At 47.2% G+C, this 21,093-nt stretch overlaps 1 protein-coding gene across 1 annotated transcript in view; it reads left to right on the top strand.

Annotated features, from left to right (window-relative positions):
* The window catches only part of LOC144817667 (uncharacterized), a 176,343-nt gene extending 155,790 nt beyond the window's left edge, over positions 1 to 20,553 (top strand). Inside the window, exons 7-9 of the mRNA XM_078674397.1 lie at positions 14,126 to 14,362; positions 19,428 to 19,534; positions 20,174 to 20,553. Coding sequence (XP_078530523.1) covers positions 14,126 to 14,362; positions 19,428 to 19,534; positions 20,174 to 20,403 — 574 coding nt within the window. The 3' untranslated portion in view covers positions 20,404 to 20,553. The remainder of the gene's footprint in view (positions 1 to 14,125; positions 14,363 to 19,427; positions 19,535 to 20,173) is intronic.
* Positions 20,554 to 21,093: the final 540 nt, after the last annotated feature.

The following is a 21,093-nucleotide window of genomic DNA, read 5'->3' as shown; positions in this document are numbered from 1 at the left end:
TACTCCTACATTTTCTGCAGCTCTCTCTGCATGCTACTTTGCGTTTCCAACTTACTCTAATAAACCTGACTTCTTCTTGGAAAACATCACCTTTGCTTACTCCTTTTCTCCACCTTTGATCAGTGATAATCCCTCCTGATGTGTCACACCTTAAAATCCACCAATTTATCTTCATCGTCGTCATCTTCACTTTCAGCCTCTGTGGATACCAACCTTGGAAAGCAATCAGCAATGTGGGTTTTTCACCTGGAATATACTTCACATCAAATTAAATTCCTGTTAAGAAATAACCAATTGGCTATTCTTCAGGAAACTGTATCAGTCCACTTTGAAAACTTCCTTCGGTGGCTTGCGATTGACTTCAGTTTTGTAAAGACTCCCCACTAGAACTTTCTCAAGTTCCTCAACACTGAATGAGTTGCCAGGAGTACTCGCTCTCATGAATATTCAGCTCCAGATCTTAAACATGATGGTCCTCTGAGACTAAGCATCATTTTGTAACAGTATTGCTCCCAACTGCTGGACATTAGCATCAGTAATCAATAAGGATTTAACTAAATGCCATATGTTGGGAGCAGATGCTAAGTCAGCCTTTCTCTCACCAACTTCCTGCAGTGGTGTCATGTTAATATCAGCTGCCCTGTTGTGGGTGTCATGTTGATAATGCTGGACATTGCAGAGCTATAATTAATTGTGGCCTGGAGAAGTGTGCTGTGAGGGAACCACAACGTGTTCCTCCGGTGTAGTGGTCACTTAAACAAATGGTTGTAAGTTCATATTAGCCTTTCCCAAGGTGATCAGTGATCTCGGCTAGTGTTGTCAGGTGAAAATGGGGTCTGGGCACTTGTTAGAAAGCAGGTGTAGGACGCTGGATCTCCATATACTATACCAAAAAGAGGTGTAGTGTGCAGAGAGTCCAGTGGATCCCCCGGGGCTTTACAGAGGCTAAAGTAGATAATACTAATGCTCTCTTTGGTGGTCGTATGTGCAAGCAGTTACGCTTATCAGAGGGGAGTGTTAAGCATTTGTTGCACACACAGTGTCAATAAATGAGTCACACACTCAATGAATAAATCAAATTTATGAAAAAATACTTGGTTATATTTATTTTGTTGAACCTCTGAACTTCTTCTTAGGCAAATATATTTTGAAATAGAAATACTTTTCAATGTAAAAAGTGGACACAGTGCAATTTTAAGACTTTGCCATGTTAACCTATGGGAGGAAGAAAACATTTGACATACAGTTAGGTAACATTGACTTACAAAACCAGTCTTCAGGACTTGACGTCATTATTGGACAAGGTTCAGTTCAGCACCAATGGTGTACCACCAGTGGCACAGGGGCGGCCAGGTGCAGGGTGCAAACATGGTGCTGGGGCCCAATGCAAATCAATGGGGATTAGGGAAATCGGACAGATGCTGCTTTGAGGTAATTAACAGCGGCTTGGAAAGCCAGTCTCCGGGGGTTGCAGAAAGCACTAGACAGGGTCCAGCACAGCACCAAAGCTCCATCACCAGGGCACAGGGGCGGCCGAGTGCAGGGTGCAAACACAGTGTTGGGTGCCCGATGTGAAGCAATGGAGAAAGGCAATATCGGAAATGGGCTGCAGGCTCAGGCCAGGGAGCCGGTCAACAGAAACCAACAGCTGGAGAGGTAAGTTATGAGCTCTGGGACGTAGAGACACCTTTGGTCTTCTGCACCAAGGCCCAGAGTGGACAGGTGTAGCGGTATCTTTTGGAGCCAGAAATGGCTTACAGTTGCAGGTCGCGTTTGAGGCCATCTCCGTGCAGAGGCTGCAGGCTACGTCGAGGAGTCCAGGAGGGGTCAACTCATGCTAGACTCAGGCTCTGGAGCGATGTAGAACCTCAAGGGGACTGATGGGTCACTTAGATTCTGGCTGGAGACATCCGGTGCAGAGCTGGGTTTTGTGATTCTTCAGGTTATAGAGTTCTTGCTTGAAGTTTGTTGCGTGTGAGCAGATCTGCTGTTCTCAGGAGATCTTTATCTTTGTCGAAGGCAGGCAGTCCTACCAGGTCTTTGGAGGTCACTGGGCTGCAGAACGAGTCGTCTTTTAGTGCATGATCATCGAGGGCTGCAGTAAGTCAGTAGTTCTTTGGAGTCTTCTCTGCTGGTGCGACTCTGTGGTGTCCCGCTCATCTTAGGTCATCATAAACTGAAGTTCAAGGTCTGTAAATGCCACCTAATTCTAGAATTAGGGTTGCTATAAGGGAGAGACAGGTTGTGACCAATGGGCCCCTTACCCGGGGTTTCTACGCCCTCTACTAGGCTCAGCTCCAGTGGAAAGGGGGCATAGTCCTAGCCCTGATTGGATAAGTCTCATAATCTTCAAGAGGGTGGGCACTGAAGAGTGTACTTCACCTAGCCTCCAGTACCTGAGAGGTGAAGTTGGCAAAGGGGGACCCGCCCTACTGTGGCAGAGTTTTTCCACCTGCGAAAGGGGGATGAGGACAGGAAGGGGGCCTAATCCTATCAGGAGAGGCTGGTGTCGTGTTTCAAAGGCTGCCAGGCCTTTGGTGCTCCCTTTCATGGATGGCTCTTCCTCATCAGGGGAAGGTGTGAACACATCCACCCAGGAAAGGCTATGTTCTCGATCTCCTATCGCGAATGTGCTCACAACATGAGGTCACAACACCGTCTGGTGTTAGCCGGCTGGCTTAGGCCAGTTGGTAACCACATTAGGAGTTGGTAGGTTTCAGGGACCCCTGTAAGAGGTCTTCTGTGTGTAATTCTGAATAAATCTGACAATAGAATCAGTGTAGGTTTATTATTAGTACCAAAGATCCCACACTTCAGTGAAGCCATAACGACAAGTGTCCATGTACTTACTATGGCTTCCCTGGTCGCTTACAATGCCCAAGAATTGATATGGGAAATGCAGCTATGCCCTCACAGGAGATATAGTGCACCCTGCCTTAGGCCTGCAAGAGGGGTATCTAATCTAAATCTCATGCAGTGTCTGTGGGCGTGGCACACAGGGATGTTTGCCATGTCGACTCTTCAGTTTTGTGTGCACCAAGACACGCAGACTGCTGTAGCAGCATGCATGTGCTTGGTGAAGCATCCCTTAGTGTGGCACAATTTGTCCTGAAGGCCTTAGGAAATTGCTTTGACCACAAGGCCCTTGGTACAAGGGGTACCTTCTTTTGCTAGGGACTCATATGGAAGCTAAAGTGATGTAAATTGTGGAAACAATAGGTACAGTTTTAAGGGTAAGATCACATGTACTGGTACAGTCAAAGTTGAATCAAAGACCAGGCAACAAAATGGGAGTAAGGGGTACAGAAGGTGAGTAAGCAAGAGTTCCTTCTCACTTGCCTTACTCAGTGCCATTTCAGCGGATGTGACTGCCCCATGATGAGCTAGAAAGTAGTAGGATGAGAAGAGAATCCCTAGAGGGGGTTTTCCCAGGGTTCTACACTTTTGGGTCAATTCCGATTCGGGAAAAACCACTCTGAATAGCCGTTCGGAGCGTTTTTCACGTATGAATCGTACCCTGCAACGTCCCACGTACGTACGTCGAAGTACGATTCGTACCAGGAGCCGGACTCCGTACAAATTGTACAGAGACCGTACGACTCGAATCCCTGTCCGAGTCTCCGTCGGTACCCGCTGTACGCGAGATCGGTACGGCTCGCGGCTGCTTTATATGACCCAGCAAGTACATACGTGTCGGGTACGCACCGTACGACCCTTTTTTTACGAGAGCTGGAAACAGCCGTAAAAGCAGAGTTCGCCCCGAAACAGGTACGGAACGCCCCCCCCCGGATACGGTGCGTACCCCCCAAGATTGCAAGGGTACGGTGCGTACCCCTGCGATCACGGGGTGTACAGACCGTACCCCACAATCTTGGGGTGTACGCACCGTACCCCATGTTCGCTGGGTGTACGGTACGCTCCGGATGAAAATCGTACGGACGTTTTTTTTCCAGGATCGGAATCGGCCCCTCTATGTTGGTTGTGTCTAAGATGAGAGTGCCTCTCGCTGTGGTTCACACCTACTGTGTGTGAGTACGAAGGAGCGATATGGAAACACTGAATACCACATGCAATCCCGAGCATGTTGTTTACACTGAAGTGACTGATACGATGAGCCATGATCGATTAATGCACTCACAATTATTCCCTGCACCTATGCAACAGTTAGAGCAGCACAACTATGTACATAATCACTGTGGAGTGAACTGCCACAGAATGCTTTAAGCCTGATATCACGCAGTCGATGCATTCGGAGCAGACTAAGGCGTAGTAGCGAATGACAAATGGTGTAGGTCTTGAAGTATGCCCAGGTCAAAGGGTCAGTGAGGACAGACTGCCAGTAGCAGCTGGTGGCTGCATTGCTTCCTGGGAGCCAGTGCTGAGTAGAATGGTCATTTCTGTTTCTTTCTTTCCAATAAATCAGTCTGAATTTATAAAGCGCAGCTAATCCCCCAATAGGGTATCCACGCCCTTGCAGACCCCAGAGGCTTAATCGAACAGACAGGTCTTGAGGGCCGTTCAGAATTCCGGAAGTGAGGTGATGGTCTAGACGTGTGTGTGGAGGCTTTTCCAGGCTTTTGTGGTATTGTGGGAGAAGGAGCGTCCTCCACTCCTACTTTGGTAGATACGGGGAGTCTGGGCAAGTGAAAGGGAGGCGGAGCGTAGTCTTCAAGACGATTGGTGGAAATTCAGCGGTGGTTAATATAGGCGAGTCCTTGGTTGTGCGGAGCCTTGTGTGCATGGATCAGCAGCTTGAATTTGCATGTCCTCTGTACAGGGAGCTATCCGAGTTGCCTGAGGCAGGGTGTGCTTTGGATGCGTCCACTCACAACTAAACTTACCTTCTCATTTGTTCAACAGTCATTTTAATTGCACCCTGGAGCAGACCTTTAAACCATCCTGTTCAATTTGGAACACCTGCAGTGAAAAGGACAAATTTCCACCAAAAACAGTATTAAACTAATTTCTCAAATCATTAGATTCCTTAAAATATTCTTTTCACGACTCCATAGGCTGTGTCCCCAACAAACCACTGCCTCTGCACGAGCGCGACGGTACTAACCAGCCATCTTCCGGTGTATGGCTTGGACGGCTACGTGGTGCTTCAGAGAACGCAATCCGCATAGAATTTGAACCTCACTTTTATCCACAAAGGCCCATTTCTCCACTTTGATTGCTTCCATCGGATAGCAAAGGGTCCAACATGTACTGCCAAGGTAAAAGCAGATTATTTCATGCCTTTCCCTTTCAAGGGCCTCACATGGCAGTTTCCTTAATGTTAAGAAATCCTTCTAGCTGCCGCTGAGGGATATTTCCAATGAGTCCTGACCCTTTTCTATGGAGCAATACTTCATGGGTGTTTGCACCCAGTATTGATTGATTTGTACCAGAAAATCCACACCTGTATCAGTGTCGGCTCTGGGAGTTTCATTTAATCTGCAATTAATATTGTTCTCAGTAGTGGCAGAAAGTGCTCTCCAGGCTGTATTTTTAATGAATATTTAGAACTGATGTTCTGTATAAAGAAACATTACTTAGATAGAATTGAATACTGATGTGTTCAAGTTAATGAAATAACATTTTAAATGTGTAAAGAATTTTTATTTGAAAAAATGTGGTCAATACAATGAGCTGCATTATGTGTAGGTTGGTGAGCCAATTGTCTCAATCCAAACATTATTGGACAATATACAAGGTCTTTAGTTCCTATTAAATATATAGAATTAGATTAGATAATAAAATTACATTAAAAAAATTGGCGGTAATGAGAGATAAAAAAGCTATAAGTTGATTAAATTCAGGAACAAATTATTTTGCTTGTCCAGATAGTTGACAGTCAAGAAGGCAAGTCATTCATTTTATGGCAACATTGATACATTCACAGCTAATATTTCTGCTCCTTTTATTCTCTCATGACCATTAATATGGGGAGAGGATGTGGCGGAAGCACCAGAGATGCTGACTTTGGAACTGAGGGACCAGGTTTGAGTCTCAGCATCGGCTCCACATCTTGTGATTCTGGGTAAATCATCAGGGGCCTGATTACAATCTTGATGGACGGGATACGCTGTCATAAACATGACGGATATCCTGTCTGCTGCATTACGTATCCTGGCGGACGGGATATCTGCTGCTTTTGTGACAAGTAACCCTGTCCGCCAACCAGGCCCTTAATCTCCCAGTGCCTACCAAAAAAGAATTTGTCATTGTGTAATGTAACTGGTGCTCATGTAAAGCGCTCCGACACCTTTGGGGAAAGTTCGCAGAATATAAAAACTGCAATAAAAATAAGAGTGATTCCTTGAATTTGTTTTTTATGTAAAAATCCTTTTATACTTATTCTATCCTCATGGTAATTCATCTATCTTTCAAGAATTGCTTCATGTTAGAAATGGGAGTCTCTTGTTGGCAATGGCTTGCACCTATGTCCAAGTAAGGACCCTTTTTCCTAGTCAGAGTAAGGGAGTTACCCTCCTAAAACAACCCATGCTCACCCCCTTGGTAGCTTGGCACAAGCAGTCAGGCTTATCTCAGAGGAAGTGTGCAAAGCATTTGCACATAACCAACAGTAATACAGTGAAAACACTACAAAAGGACACAACAGCAGTTTAGAAAAATATCCAATATTTGTATATATTCAACCCAAGACCAAAACGGTAGAAAGATCCAACATACAGTACTTGAAAATATACACTTTACAAGAGTAACTTTAAAAATGCAGCTCCTAAAAGTCGGTAGCTCCATCCGGGGCTACCGCAATACTGACAACGATAGAATCCAACAGTACCTGCTGACCGAATCACAGAGGGTCAGCAATAGAATCGACAGACTCATAAACAGTACCTTTTTCATTGCGGCCGATCCGACCGGATGTAGCAATCGTTGCGGTTACGATGCGAAGCGTAGCAGTGCGCTGTGTGGTGTCCTCAGGTTGCAGTGCAGGCCGCGGCCTAGTGACGGTCGTCAAGCAGCATCGAATGTCTGACAAAATATCGACACAGAAATATCTAAGTCAAAAATATCGAAGTCCTATCTACATAAAGGTAAGTGCAAAAATATCGGAAAAAAAATCGGAAATAAAATATTGATGTTAAAAATATATATATCTTTTTTTATAATACTGTGAAAATAAGTAAATAATTCATATAATTGAAAAATTATAGATATAAATATTAACACATATTTAAAAAATAATAACTAATACATATAATAATAAAAATAATTAAACATCTACATATAAATTAATATATATACTTACTCCACTTATTGCTACATTAGGGAAAGCGTTGGATAGTGTAAGGGTAAAAATTACTATTCCAACTCCAGAGACTGCAACAGTAGGGAAATGATTGGATAGCGTTGGGTAAAAATTACTATTCCCAATCCAGAGAGTGCAACAGTAGGGAAAGTGCTGGATAGCTTAGGGGTAAGAATTACTATTCCTACTCCAGTGAGTGCAACAGTAGGGATAGTGTTGGGTAGCGCAGGGGTAAAAATTACTATTCCAACTCCAGAGAGAGCAACAGTCGGGAAAGCGCTGGATAGTGCAGGGGTAAAATTTACATACTTATCAATTAAATGTTTTTATTAAAAAATAACATTATTATTAATCAATTTACAAAAACATTATTAATAAATTCCAATAAATTAAAATTAATATTTATTTAAATAACATTGAATTACATCCAACACTATTCCCCTTTTAACACACAACACATTACACATACAAAAACACAATTAATTTAACTTTCAATCAATACATTATTAACAATTAATAATAAATTATTTATAATTAATATAATTATAAATTAACAAATTAATAAATATTAATGACCAATTAATAATTAATCACCAATTAATTATTACGTAACAATAAATGAATACACAATATCCATAACTAAAAATTATTAATGCATTGCTTATAATTAATATAATGAACTAATTAATATAAATGAATTACCAATTAATAATTAACTATTAATTAATAATAAATACCAAAAAATAAAAAAATATCATTATATAATTAAATTTAATTACTACCCACCCTATTCCCCTATAAACACTCAACCCACTACACATAAAAAAATCACACAATTAATTTAATTATTAATTATTCACTTAATAAAAATTAATCACCAAATAATTATTATTTAACAAATTAATTAACAATAACAGTAAATTAAACATAATACATTAATTATAATCAATATAATTAACTAATTAATAACAATTAATTACCAATTAATAAATAATCAATACCAATTAATACAAACATATTAATTACCTATTTATAATTAAATTACTTCTGTCTTTTCCGAGTTGAGCTTTAGACAGCTGCTGCTCATCCAAGCTACGCCGATATTGATTCCTTCCTGGAAGCTGAGTCTGATGGTTTCAGGGTCCTTTGTGAGGGAGAGGATGAGCTGGGTGTCACCGGCGTAGGATACAATCCTCAGCCCATGCTGTCTGACGATGGTGGCGAGGTGGGCCATGTAGATGTCGAAGAGCATGGGGCAGAGTGATGATCCTTGGGGTACTCAGCAGTTGATCTCGGTGGGTTCAGACAGGAAAGGCGAGAGTCTGATCCTTTGGGTTCTGCCGACAAGAAAGGAGCAGAGCCAGTCGAGGGCCGTTCCCTGTATGCCGGCGTAGTGGAGTCTGGCTGCGAGAGTGCAGTGGGAGAAGGTGTCGAAGGCTGCAGAGAGGTCTAGCAGGATGAGGGCCGCGGTGTGGCCTTGGTCAAGGAGCGTGCAGATGTCATCTGTAGCGGTGAGGAAGGCGGTCTTGGTGCTGTGGTTACTGCGGAATCCGGACTGGGAAGAGTCGAGGATGGTATTCTCTTCGATGAAGTTAGTTAGCTGGACATTGAGGATCTTCTCGGTGACTTTGGCTGTGATTGGAAGGAGAGAGATGGGCCGGTAGTTTTTCAGGTCCGTTCGGTCTGCAGAGGGTTTCTTGAGGAGGTGCTTGACCTCTGCGCGTTTCCAGTCATCAGTGAAAGTGCCAGATTCAAAGGTGGCATTGATGGTGTGTCGTAGCTCGGGCGCTATGGCAGCAGCTGTTCTGTGGATGATGTGTCGTGGGTAGGGGTCTGTGGGGCTCCTGAGTGAGTGCTCTTCATGGTTGTTGTGGTATCTTCAGTGGTAACCGGGGTCCAAGTGGTGATGGCGGGCTGGCTGTCATCGCTGGAGGGAAGGTTGGTTTCTGAAGTCTGATCGGTGAAGTTGTCATAGAGGGCCTTGATTTTCAGGTGAAAGTAGGAGCCATGCTTGTTGCAGAGGTCTTGGGCGGGTGTGACGTCCGTGGTTTCGCTGTGGGGTTTGGTGAATTGCTGGATGATACTGAAGAGTTCCTTGGGGGTTTCTGGAGTTGGTGAGGATTTTGTTCCAGATGAAGGTTCTCTTGGTGAATCTTATGAGTTGTTGGAATTCCGTCATGGCATTCTTGTAGGTGGTCTGGTCTTCTGTGGTTTTGCTGTTTCTCTATTGTTATTCGAGACGTCTGCAGGAGTGTCTGGCTTCTTGGAGGTCGGTAGTGAACCAGGTGGCCTTCAAGGGGCGTTGTCTGTCGGGGCTGTGGAGGGGTGCAAGCTTGTCTGCTCAGTTGGTGATCCAGCAATGTAGTTCCTTGGCAGAGTCGAGGCGGGGGTGGTTGTGGATGAGGGTGGAGTTGAGGTGCTCTTCTGTGACCTTGCTCCAGTTCCTTTGTGGTGGGCGGGGAGTGGGTTTGTGAGCATTGGCGGTGTTGAAAGAGAAGTGTACGCAGGGGTAGTCCGTCCAGAGGGCCTGCGAATTGTGGTTGAAGTAAATGTTGGTCCTTTCTGCGAAGATGGGATCGAGGATGTATCCTGCTTTTTGTGGGCGGGGGTTGTGACGAGCTGTTTCAGTCCATTGTTGGCAAGGTTCTCCAGGAGGGCGGTAGAGGCAGGGTCGCTGAGATTGTCGAGGTGGAAGTTCTGCTCCCCGATGAGTATGTAGTCCATGGAAGCAAAAGCGTGGGATGCGATGAGGTCAGCAGTGGTGGTGGTGAACAAAGCACGAGGCCCAGGGGAGTCTGTAGGCGAGGGTGCCGTGAAGCGTAATTCTGGGGCTGGTATAAATCTGGAAGTTAAGGTGTTCGTGTTAGAGGGGGAGTCACTCATACTGGAGGTGGAGAGTTGGAGGGAGCTCTTGTGAACGATGGTGAGTCCTCCTGCTAGGCGGTTGTAGCGGTCCTTCCTCTGGATCTTGTATCCATCATGAATGTCAGTGGCGATGTCGAGGCGGAGGAGGGATTGGTCCAGGTTTCCGTGAAGAAGGCGATGACTGGCGACAGGGTGTCCAGAAGTTCTCAGATCTTTACTGAATGTCTGTGAAGAGAGGGCACGTTGAGGAGTATGCACTTCAGGGCTTCGTTGGTGCTGGCATCCGACGTGGGTGTGATGTCGTGGGGTGCTGAGGATGGTGAAGAATTGTTGGCAGTGTCAGCAGGAGAACTGGCCGTTGGTGGTGTTCGGCTTAGACAGCTGGCAGTTGTTGTTCCCTCCAGGGTTGAATGTGAGGAGGGCAGCTGGGTCGTAGCGGTGGGTAATTGGATATCCAGGGTCCCTAGCGCTGGTCGCGGTTGGGTCACAGGCGGGCGCAGACGGCCTTGGCTTTGGCGTGCCTTCGGTGCGCCAGCAGCACTCGCAACGTGCAGCCACCATTAAAGAGGGGAGGCAAACGCAGCTGGGAGGCTGGAGCGGGAATCGGACTGGGGGAGGGGCCACAGAGGCAACAGCAGTGGGAAAGGGAACGGAGGGCACAACCACTGCACAAGTATGGAAGAAACAGTACAAACAGGCAATAATACAACAGAATAAGAGAAGAAAATTTATAGGCAAAAAAACAAAAGACAGACAACAGACAGAAAAACGGGCACAGTCACAGGATAGGCAGCAGCGGACCAGCAGAAGAGCAAGGTTCTCCCACTGGACCACCAGGGATGAGGCGCTGGCAGGAGCAGGCGAGTGGGGGAGGGCCTCGAACACCTACCTGAACCAGCAGAGCACAGTGCCCTCAGCGGTGGCACCTAACAGTGGAGTTGCGGTAGAGGAGGTCTCGAGCACCTACCAGCTAAGGTGAATGGGGTTCTGCATCAGCGGCACAACAGCAGACCTGCTGGGTGGGGGGGCACTGACCTGCCTTTGTCGTGGGGGACTACAGGAGCAGTGCAGAGAAGTAGCTTTCAGCCTTGCACTGCCTATCCTTCTGTTGAAAGGGCTGCGATAGAGAATATCTAACCAGTTATGAGAAGGTGTGCTGTGTAAACTATGTTAAACTCAATATATATTTTCTGCTTGTGCTAAAATGTACCATGCATTTTAAACTTAGCCATAGGGTGGTAAGAAGCTAGGAACTTGCTAACCCTGTTAGAAATGTTCATATTGCTTTGGCTGTCCGTCTCAGACATTACTACATTTATTTTCTCATTCTGCGTGGTTAGTGTTCATATTTAATGCACTGGACTTGGTTTTTTTTAATAAACATTTAGAGGTTCAGCCCTTTTCATAGTACCATTTTAGGTGTTATTCATTTATTAAAGAGGGCTTGGAGTTCCCTGTGTCCCTGAACTCACCTAATGGGATTAATAACCAGAAAGCTCCGCTGCATAGCATTGATCAGTGGGATGTGTCTGAGTCACAGTCCAACTGGATTACTCATTCGTGTTGGTGCATTGAACTGAGTCCTTGCACCAGGGGGTTAGAGATTCCAAACCCCGACAACTCCCTAGAAGGCACCCCAGATCTTAACACTCTCAGTGGGGCACCCCAGATCTTAACACTATCAGTGGGGTAGCCCAGATCTTAACACTATCAGTGGGGCACCCCAGATCTTAAAACTATCAGTGGGGCACCCAGATCTTAACACTATCAGTGGGCACCCCACATCTTAACACTATCAGTGGGCCACCCAGATCTTAACACTATCAGTGGGGCACCCCATATCTTAATACTATCAGTGGGGCACCCCAGATCTTAACATTATCAGTGGGGCAACCCAGATCTTAACACTATCAGTGGGGCACCCAGATCTTAAAACTATCAGTGGGGCACCCCAGATCTTAACACTATCAGTGGGGTACCCAGATTTTAACACTATCAGTGGGGCACCCCAGATCTTAACACTATCAGTGGGACACCCAGATCTTAACACTATCAGTGGGGCACCCCAGATCTTAACACTATCAGTGGGCCACCCAGATCTTAACACTATCAGTGGGCACCCCATGTCTTAATACTATCAGTGGGTCACCCAGATCTTAACACTATCAGTGGGGCACCCAGATCTTAACACTATCAGCGGGGCACCCAAGATCTTAACACTATCAGTGGGGCACCCAGATCTTAATACTATCAGTGGGGCACCCCAGATCTTTAAAGTTTCAGTGGGGCACCCCAGATCTTAACACTATCAGTGGGGCACCCCAGATCTTATCACTATCAGTGGGGGACCCCAAATCCTAACACTATCAGAGGGCACCCCAGATCTTATCACTATCAGTGGGGGTCCCCAGATCTTAACACTATCAGTGAGGCACCCCAGATCTTAACACTATCAGTGGGGCACCCCAGATCTTAACACTCTCAGTGGGGCACCCCAGATCTTAAGACTATCAGTGGGGCACCCCAGATATTAACACTGTCCGTGGGGCACCCAAATCTTAACACTGTCCGTGGGGCACCCAGATCTTAACACTATCAGTGGGGTACCCCAGATCTTAACACTATCAGTGGGGCACCCCAGATCTTAAAACTATCAGTGGGGTACCAAGATCTTAACACTATCAGTGAGGCACCCCAGATCTTAACACTATCAGTGGGGGACACAGATCCTAACACTATCAGTGGGGCCACCCAGATCTTAACACTATCAGTGGGCACCCCATGTCTTAATACTATCAGTGGGGCACCCAGATCTTAAAACTATCAGTGGGGCACCCAGATCTTAACACTATCAGTGGGACAACCCAGATCTTATCACTATCAGTGGGGCACCCAGATCTTAACACTATCAGTGGGGCACCCAGATCGTAACACTATCAGTGGGGCGCCCAGATCTTAACACTATCATTGGGGCACCCAGATCTTAACACTATCAGTGGGGCACCCCACATCTTAACACTATCACCGGGTCACCCAGATCTTAACACTATCAGTGGGGCGCCCAGTTCTTAACACTTTCAGTGGGGCACCCCAGATCTTAACACTATCAGTGGGGCGCCCCAGATCTTAACACTATCACGGGTCACCCAGATCTTAACACTATCAGTGGGGCACCCCAGATCTTAACACTATTAGTGGGCACCCAGATCTTAACACTTCAGTGGAGCACCCCAGATTTTAACACTATCTGTGGGACACCCAGATCTTAACACTATCAGTGGGGCACCCCAGATCTTAACACTATCAGTGGGGTACCCCAGATCTAAACACTATCAGGGGGATACCCAGATCTTAACACTATCAGTGGGTCACCCAGATCCTAACACTATCAGTGAGGCACCCCAGATCTTAACACTATCAGTGGGGCACCCAAGATCTTAACACTATCAGTGGGGCACCCCAGATCCTGATACTATCAGTGGGGCACCCAGATCTTAACACTATCAGTGGGGCACGCCAGATCCTGATACTATCAGTGGGGCACCCAAATCATAACACTATCAGTGGGGCACCCAGATCTTAACTCTATCAGTGGGGCACCCAGATCTTAATATTATCAGTAGGGAACCCCAGATTTTAACACTATCAGTTGGGCACCCCAGATCATAACACTATCAGTGGGGCACCCAGAACTTAACTCTATCAGTGGGGCACCCAGATCTTAACACTACCAATGGGGCACCCCAAATCTCACCACTATCAGTGGGGCACCCTGCTTTGTTCTTCTGAAGACTCTTGTGCAGTGGCACGGCTAACACTAGTGCAGCTGGTGCAGTGGCACCAAGGCCTAGGGCTGTGAGAGGCCTACGGCATCCCTAATATGACTGTACTTTACTACTTGACTGTATGGGGCTGGAGCCATTTTTCTTGTTTGCATTTCTCTACAGCTCCAATAATGCTTCTGCACTTGAAATAAACAAAATATTTCTATGCCAAATACAGAGTCTCGACGTCCACCGTCCGAGGGGACAATGACCAGCTCCTGGTGGAAGCCCAGTGCATTCCTCCAAAGGCTTCAATCCTGCAGGCAGCAGAGCGTTCACCCAGCAGCCAGAACCCCCTGATAGTGCGTGCCCAGCAGGACACCACTGGAAGCACACTGCTAGCAGTCAACGTGCTGTACGACCACTGCTGGGCCTCGCTGGCCAATGACTACAGCAGACCCGCTGCTAGGACCAGGTGAGTGATCAGCAGACCAGCTGCTAGGACCAGGTGAGCGATCAGCAGACCCACTGCTAGGACCAGGTGAGTGATCCGCAGAACCACTGCTAGGACTAGGTGAGCGATCAGCAGACCCGCTGCTGAGACCAGGTGAGCAATCAGCAGACCCGCTGCTAGGACCACAGGAGTGAGCAGCAGACCCACTGCTAGGACCAGGTGAGTGATCAGCAGACCAGCTGCTACGACCTGTTGAGCGATCAGCAGACTTGCTGCTAGGACCAGGTCACTGATCAGCAGACCCACTGATAGGAACAGGGGAGTGATCAGCAGAGCCGCTGCTAGGACCACAGGAGTGAGCAGCAGACCCACTGCTAGGACCAGGTGAGTGATCAGCAGACCAGCTGCTACGACCTGTTGAGCGATCAGCAGACTTGCTGCTAGGACCAGGAGAGTGATCAGTAGACCCGCTGCTAGGACCAGGTGAGTGATCTGCAGAACCACTGCTAGGGCTAGGTGAGTGATCAGCAGAACCGCTGCTAGGACCAGGTGAGTGATCAGCAGAACCACTGCTAGGACTAGGTGAGTGATCAGCAGAACCGCTGCTAGGACCAGGTGAGCGATCAGCAGACCAGCTGCTACGACCTTTGAGCGATCAGCAGACTTGCTGCTAGGACCAGGAGAGTGATCAGTAGACCCGCTGCTAGGACCAGGTGAGTGATCAGCAGAACCACTGCTAGGACTAGGTGAGTGATCAGCAGAACCGCTGCTAGGACCAGGTGAGTGATCAGCAGAACCGCTGCTAGGACCAGGTGAGCGATCAGCAGACCAGCTGCTACGACCTTTGAGCGATCAGCAGACTTGCTGCTAGGACCAGGAGAGTGATCAGTAGACCCGCTGCTAGGACCACAGAAGTGAGCAGCAGACCCGCTGCTAGGACCAGGTGAGTGATCAGCAGAACCACTGTTAGGACCAGGTGAGTGATATCTTCCACCTTTGAACAAACAGGGAGCACCGAGGCTTGCAATGGCTCACTCAATGAGGACATGGTTATGTGTGCTGAACTGTAAGGAAGGACGTCTGTGTATGTTTGGATTCTTAACAAAGAAGCCAACTATTGGGAGCAGTGCGAGAAGGAGGAGACGTCTGATATAAGGAACAGTGCGAGTAGGAGGAGACGTCTGATATTAGGAACAGGCTCAGGGGAGGAGACGTCTGATATTAGGAACAGGCTCAGGGGAGGAGACGTCTGATATTAAGAACAGGTTTAGAGGAGGAGACGTCTGATATTAGGAACAGTGCAAGGAGGAGGAGACGTCTGATACTAGGAACAGGCTCAGGGGAGGAGACGTCTGATACTAGGAACAGGCTCAGGGGAGGAGACGTCTGATATTAGGAACAGTGCAAGGAGGAGGAGACGTCTGATATTAAGAACAGTGCTAGGAGGAGGAGACGTCTGATACTAGGAACAGTGCAAGGAGGAGGAGACGTCTGATACTAGGAACAGTGCAAGGAGGAGGAGACGTCTGATACTAGGAACAGGCTCAGGGGAGGAGACGTCTGATATTAGGAACAGTGCAAGGAGGAGGAGACGTCTGATATTAGGAACAGGCTCAGGGGAGGAGACGTCTGATATTAAGAACAGGTTTAGAGGAGGAGACGTCTGATACTAGGAACAGTGCGAGGAGGAGGAGATGTCTGAAATTAGGAACAGGCTCAGGGGAGGAGACGTCTGATATTAGGAACAGTGCAAGGAGGAGGAGACGTCTGATATTAAGAACAGGTTTAGAGGAGGAGACGTCTGATATTAGGAACAGTGCGAGTAGGAGGAGACGTCTGATATTAGGAACAGTGCGAGGAGGAGGAGACGTCTGATATTAAGAACAGGTTTAGAGGAGGAGACGTCCGATATAAGGAACAGTGCGAGGAGGAGGAGACGTCTGATATTAGGAACAGGTTTAGAGGAGGAGACGTCTGATATTAGGAACAGGTTTAGAGGAGGAGACGTCTGATATTAGGAACAGGCTCAGGGGAGGAGACGTCTGATATTAAGAACAGGTTTAGAGGAGGAGACGTCTGATATTAGGAACAGGTTTAGAGGAGGAGACGTCTGATATTAGGAACAGTGCGAGGAGGAGGAGACGTCTGATATTAGGAACAGTGCGAGTAGGAGGAGACGTCTGATATTAGGAACAGGCTCAGGGGAGGAGACGTCTGATATTAAGAACAGGCTCAGGGGAGGAGACGTCTGATATTAAGAACAGGTTTAGAGGAGGAGACGTCTGATATTAAGAACAGGTTTAGAGGAGGAGACGTCTGATATTAGGAACAGTGCGAGGAGGAGGAGACGTCTGATATTAGGAACAGGCTCAGGGGAGGAGACGTCTGATATTAAGAACAGGTTTAGAGGAGGAGACGTCTGATATTAGGAACAGTGCGAGGAGGAGGAGACGTCTGATATTAGGAACAGGCTCAGGGGAGGAGACGTCTGATATTAAGAACAGGTTTAGAGGAGGAGACGTCTGTTATTAGGAACAGTGCAAGGAGGAGGAGACGTCTGAAATTAGGAACAGGCTCAGGGGAGGAGACGTCTGATATTAGGAACAGGCTCAGGGGAGGAGACGTCTGATAGGAACAGTGCGAGGAGGAGGAGACGTCTGATATTAGGAACAGTGAGAGGAGAAGGAGACGTCTGATATTAGGAACAGTGAGAGGAGAAGGAGACGTCTGATATTAGGGACAGGATCAGGTAAAGACACATCTAATATTGGTAACAGTGCTAGGAGGAGATGTCTCACATATGAAGCAGGCACAGGGGAGGAGATGTATAATATTAGAGACAAGCTCAGGGGAGGAGACGTCTGATATTAGGAGCAACACTAGGAGTAGTAGACGTCTAATATTACGAACAGTGATAGGAGTAGAAGACATCTAATATCTGTGTCCCTGTCATGCTGTAAAGATGCACATGAATGAATGTGGAATTTATATTGCGCGACATTGCCCGGAGGCGTCAGGGTGCATAGGATTGAAAACAGCTGAGTGAAATGTGTACAAAGATGAAGGGTTACAGGTAGGCTTCTGCGAAGAGCCACGTTTTTAGACCTTTACGGAACAAGTCTAGGGATGCCAGGCCCTTAAGTTCTGCAGGAAGCAAGTTCAAGAGTTATGGGCCAGGGAAGAAAAAGCCTTCCCTCCCCATCTGGCCCTAATGGTTCGAGGGACAGACAGAAGGTTTTAATTGGCAGAACGCAGGGCCCTGCCCGGGGTGTAGAGGGACTCAAGAGACCTAATGTCTTCTGCACCAGATCCGTGAAGAGCACGGAAAGTAAGAACAAGAACCTTGAAGTTTATCCTTGTCTGCACAGAAAGCCAGTGAAGGATCTTTCTAATCAGGGATCCTGAGGACCGTCTGGGAGCATCAACAACAAACCTTGCTGCTGCATTCTAGACAACTTGTAAGCGATGGACCAGTCTTTTGCTAATGCCCAGATATAGGGTGTTACAATAGTCCAGACGAGGGTAGATGAGAGCCACCGAGACTTGTTTACGTGCTTCCGGGGAGAGATAGTGTGTTAGTTTTCTCAGAATCCTTAGGACACCACAGCAAGTAGAGACAGTCCTGTTAACTTGCTTATCAAAGGAGAGTATGGAGTCGAGGTTAACACCTAGATTACAAGCAACAGGAGAGGGCTTGGGGCATGTTCCAAGGGCAATAGGCCACCAGTCGGCCGACCAGACATCTTGTTTACCTCCAAAGATGAGGACCTCAGTCTTTTCCCCATTTAATTTGAGGAAATTAGAGGTCATCCAACCTGCCACTGCTTCCATACAATTCCTGAAATTAGAGGCCGTGTTCTCCACAGATTGCGAGAGGGAGACCATGATCTGGGTGTCGTTATCGTACGACAGAACTTCCAATCCAAAGGATCTTACAAGCCTAGCAAGTGGGGCCACATATATGTTAAAAAGGGTAGGGCTCAAAGATGAGCCCTGAGGGACCCCACATTGCAAGGGCTTGGTGGAGGAGAGGAAGTCGCCCAGTTTGACCCTTTGTTCACGCTGACTAAGAAAGGAAGTTAGAAGGCTCAGAGCGGGCCCATCCACTCCCATCTCACTAAGACGGGTGGCCAGAATGGTGGGAGACAGGGTGTCAAAGGCGGATGTAAGGTCGATCAGGATCAGAAGAGTCGTCTGACCACTGTCGACCTTAGCACGGATGTTATTGACTACCACTGTAAGCGCTGATTCTGTGCCGTGTGCCTTCCGAAAGCCATGCTGAGAGGGATCTAGCAGGTTGGAATTATCAAGGAAGGCATTGAGACGGTGATTGAGATGGGCCTCGAGCATCTTAGCAGGAGCAGGAAGAAGGGAAATAGGGCGGACGTTCTTTAGTATCCCGGGGTCCATGGTGGCCTTCTTCAGGAGGGGCTTGACAATGACAATGGCCATTTTCCAGGGTGCGGGGAAAGCACCATTGGAGATTGCCAGATTCATTACTTCAAGAAGCGGGGGAAGCAAGACCTCTCTGCAATTCTTCAGAGTTTTTAGAGAGCAGGGGTCCAGGGGGGATCCAGATGTAAGTCTGTCAAGGAGCTTATTGAGCACTTCGAGGGTAAGGGGAGGAAAATTGGATAGATTTCCGCAAGGAACAGAAGTCGGAGGTACGATTAAGGGCTTCTAAGGTGGTATGGATGTCCACAATTTTGGTATGAAAAAATGTGGAGATCTGATCGCAGAGCTCTTGAGATGAATAATTACCCAAAACTGCATTCCATTCCATCAATGTTTGATCCTCTGCCATTATGGATTAGAGCTAGGAATGTGTGACCCAGCCGGTCTCCCAATCTCTCGAGCTTGCATTTCTAGTCCAAGGCATCCGACTCCTGCTAGTTGTAAAGCACAAACACTCAGCAATCCTGTCAAATGCACCCCACACTCACCTCTCTTTACACATAGTGTCTTTTGTGCAAGAACGTGGCAAACTTCCACTGATGAAAGTCCAATGCAGCAACAAGATTGAAAGAAGGAAGCCTGACCTCTGAACTTTGAGTGCTGCCTCACACTGTGTCCTTGTGATTTACAGAGAGATGATCACAAGGGAGATCTTGAGTGGAGACTGGGAGAAGGTGCTGAAGCTGTCCATGATCGCTGCTCATCCACTGGCGTCGGAGAACCTCAGGCAGGAGGCAGGTATGTGATGGAGAGATTCACTGACAGGTAGCATCAGTGGTGGACGCTAAAGATGGATCCTCAGGCAGGAGGCAGGTATGTGATGGAGAGATTCACACACAGATAGCATCAGTGATGGGCGCTAAAGATGGAACCTCAGGCAGGAGGCAGGTATGTGATGGAGAGACTCACACAGGTAGCATCAGTGATGGACGCTAAAGATGGAACCTCAGGCAGGAGGCGGGAGTGCATTGAAGGACTTCCATGCAGAGTGAAGCATTAGCATGCATGTGTGGGTGGGTGCCAGTGATGTCCCCAGGGTGGGTCTCTGGATGCAGATACCACAACCCATGAGACATCAAGCATTAGCTCCACTGTTTCAGCCCATTGATGAGTTTGTTTCTCCAGATGTTGAAGCACGTGATGTCTGAAGCTCCGACACTGATGCATTTGTTCATTTGTGTGGTAGAACCCCTGGATGGCCATGACATCATACGTGAATCCTTAACTATCCTGCATCTACTCATGTGTTCGAAGGTCTCAAGTGCTAAAGCCCATGACATGAAGCAATAGCGTTGATTCCCCCTGGGTGGGTCCCCGAGATGCCAATGTTGACACCAAGGGACATCAAGTAATAGCTTCTGTGTTTCTCATTCACAGCCCTGCAGTTTCCAAGTGTAAAGATCTCATCTGCAAGAGCCTTGTCGGATGAAGGCACCAAAGCCTATTACCAGATGGGCTTTTACCAGCTACTGAACATCTACTGGGCGCTGAATGTCCTTCAGGATACGCAGCGGCAGGCACTCGAATCCTGGGTCGCACAAGAGTCGTACTTGCTGAAGGGCACGCCTGAATACCAGCAGATCTTGGAGGGTCTCCGCCAGGAGTAGGTCTGTGTCCCCTGAGACCCCATCCCAGGAGAGAACTACTCAGTGATCGGGCAAAGATCTAGAACAGTTTCCTCTGCACGGTATCCACGGAGGTAGAGGTGGCCTTTACTGGTCTTCTTGTTTCGACCTGTGTATTCTTCAGCGTCAACAAGGTGATAGAGCAGAGATAGTGTAGCTGATGTGAACCTCAGAAGTCCAAGATTTGCTGTAAGATGTGTGGGAGCCAGGGAAGCAGGAAGTGGGGGAGAGTGAGGCGATATGAATGATCATTCACACACACTGTTGGAAAGTGGATCATTAGTAGGGTAAATGTATATCTGCCGCTGGCAATAAGGCCACTAACACAGAATCTGGCTCAGAATAGGTCTTAGAAAATTATTCCCATGCTCAACCCTTGGTAGCTTGGCTGCGAGCCGGCAGGCTTAACTTCAAAGACAGGTATGTAAAGCATTTAAAAACACCAATTCAGTAAATAATCAAGACACAACACACAATAAAATTGGGAAACATCCTTTACCACGCGGATTTTACTCCGCGTGACTTTTAGAACGCGTCCGTTACAACGCAAGTCGTAACCACGAATTGCGCTGGAGGGCGCTACAGGATTAAGAATAGTAAATTTACTATTCCAACACCTTCCCGAGTGTCCACGGTGACTGGTGTTAGAATAGTAAATTATACTATTCTAAA

Source organism: Lissotriton helveticus, chromosome 2_1, assembly GCF_964261635.1.
Source record: "Lissotriton helveticus chromosome 2_1, aLisHel1.1, whole genome shotgun sequence".
NCBI classification, from domain to species: Eukaryota; Metazoa; Chordata; class Amphibia; order Caudata; family Salamandridae; genus Lissotriton; species Lissotriton helveticus.
The sequence above is the reverse complement of the archived record's forward strand: the minus strand, read 5'-3'. Positions and strand labels throughout refer to the sequence as shown.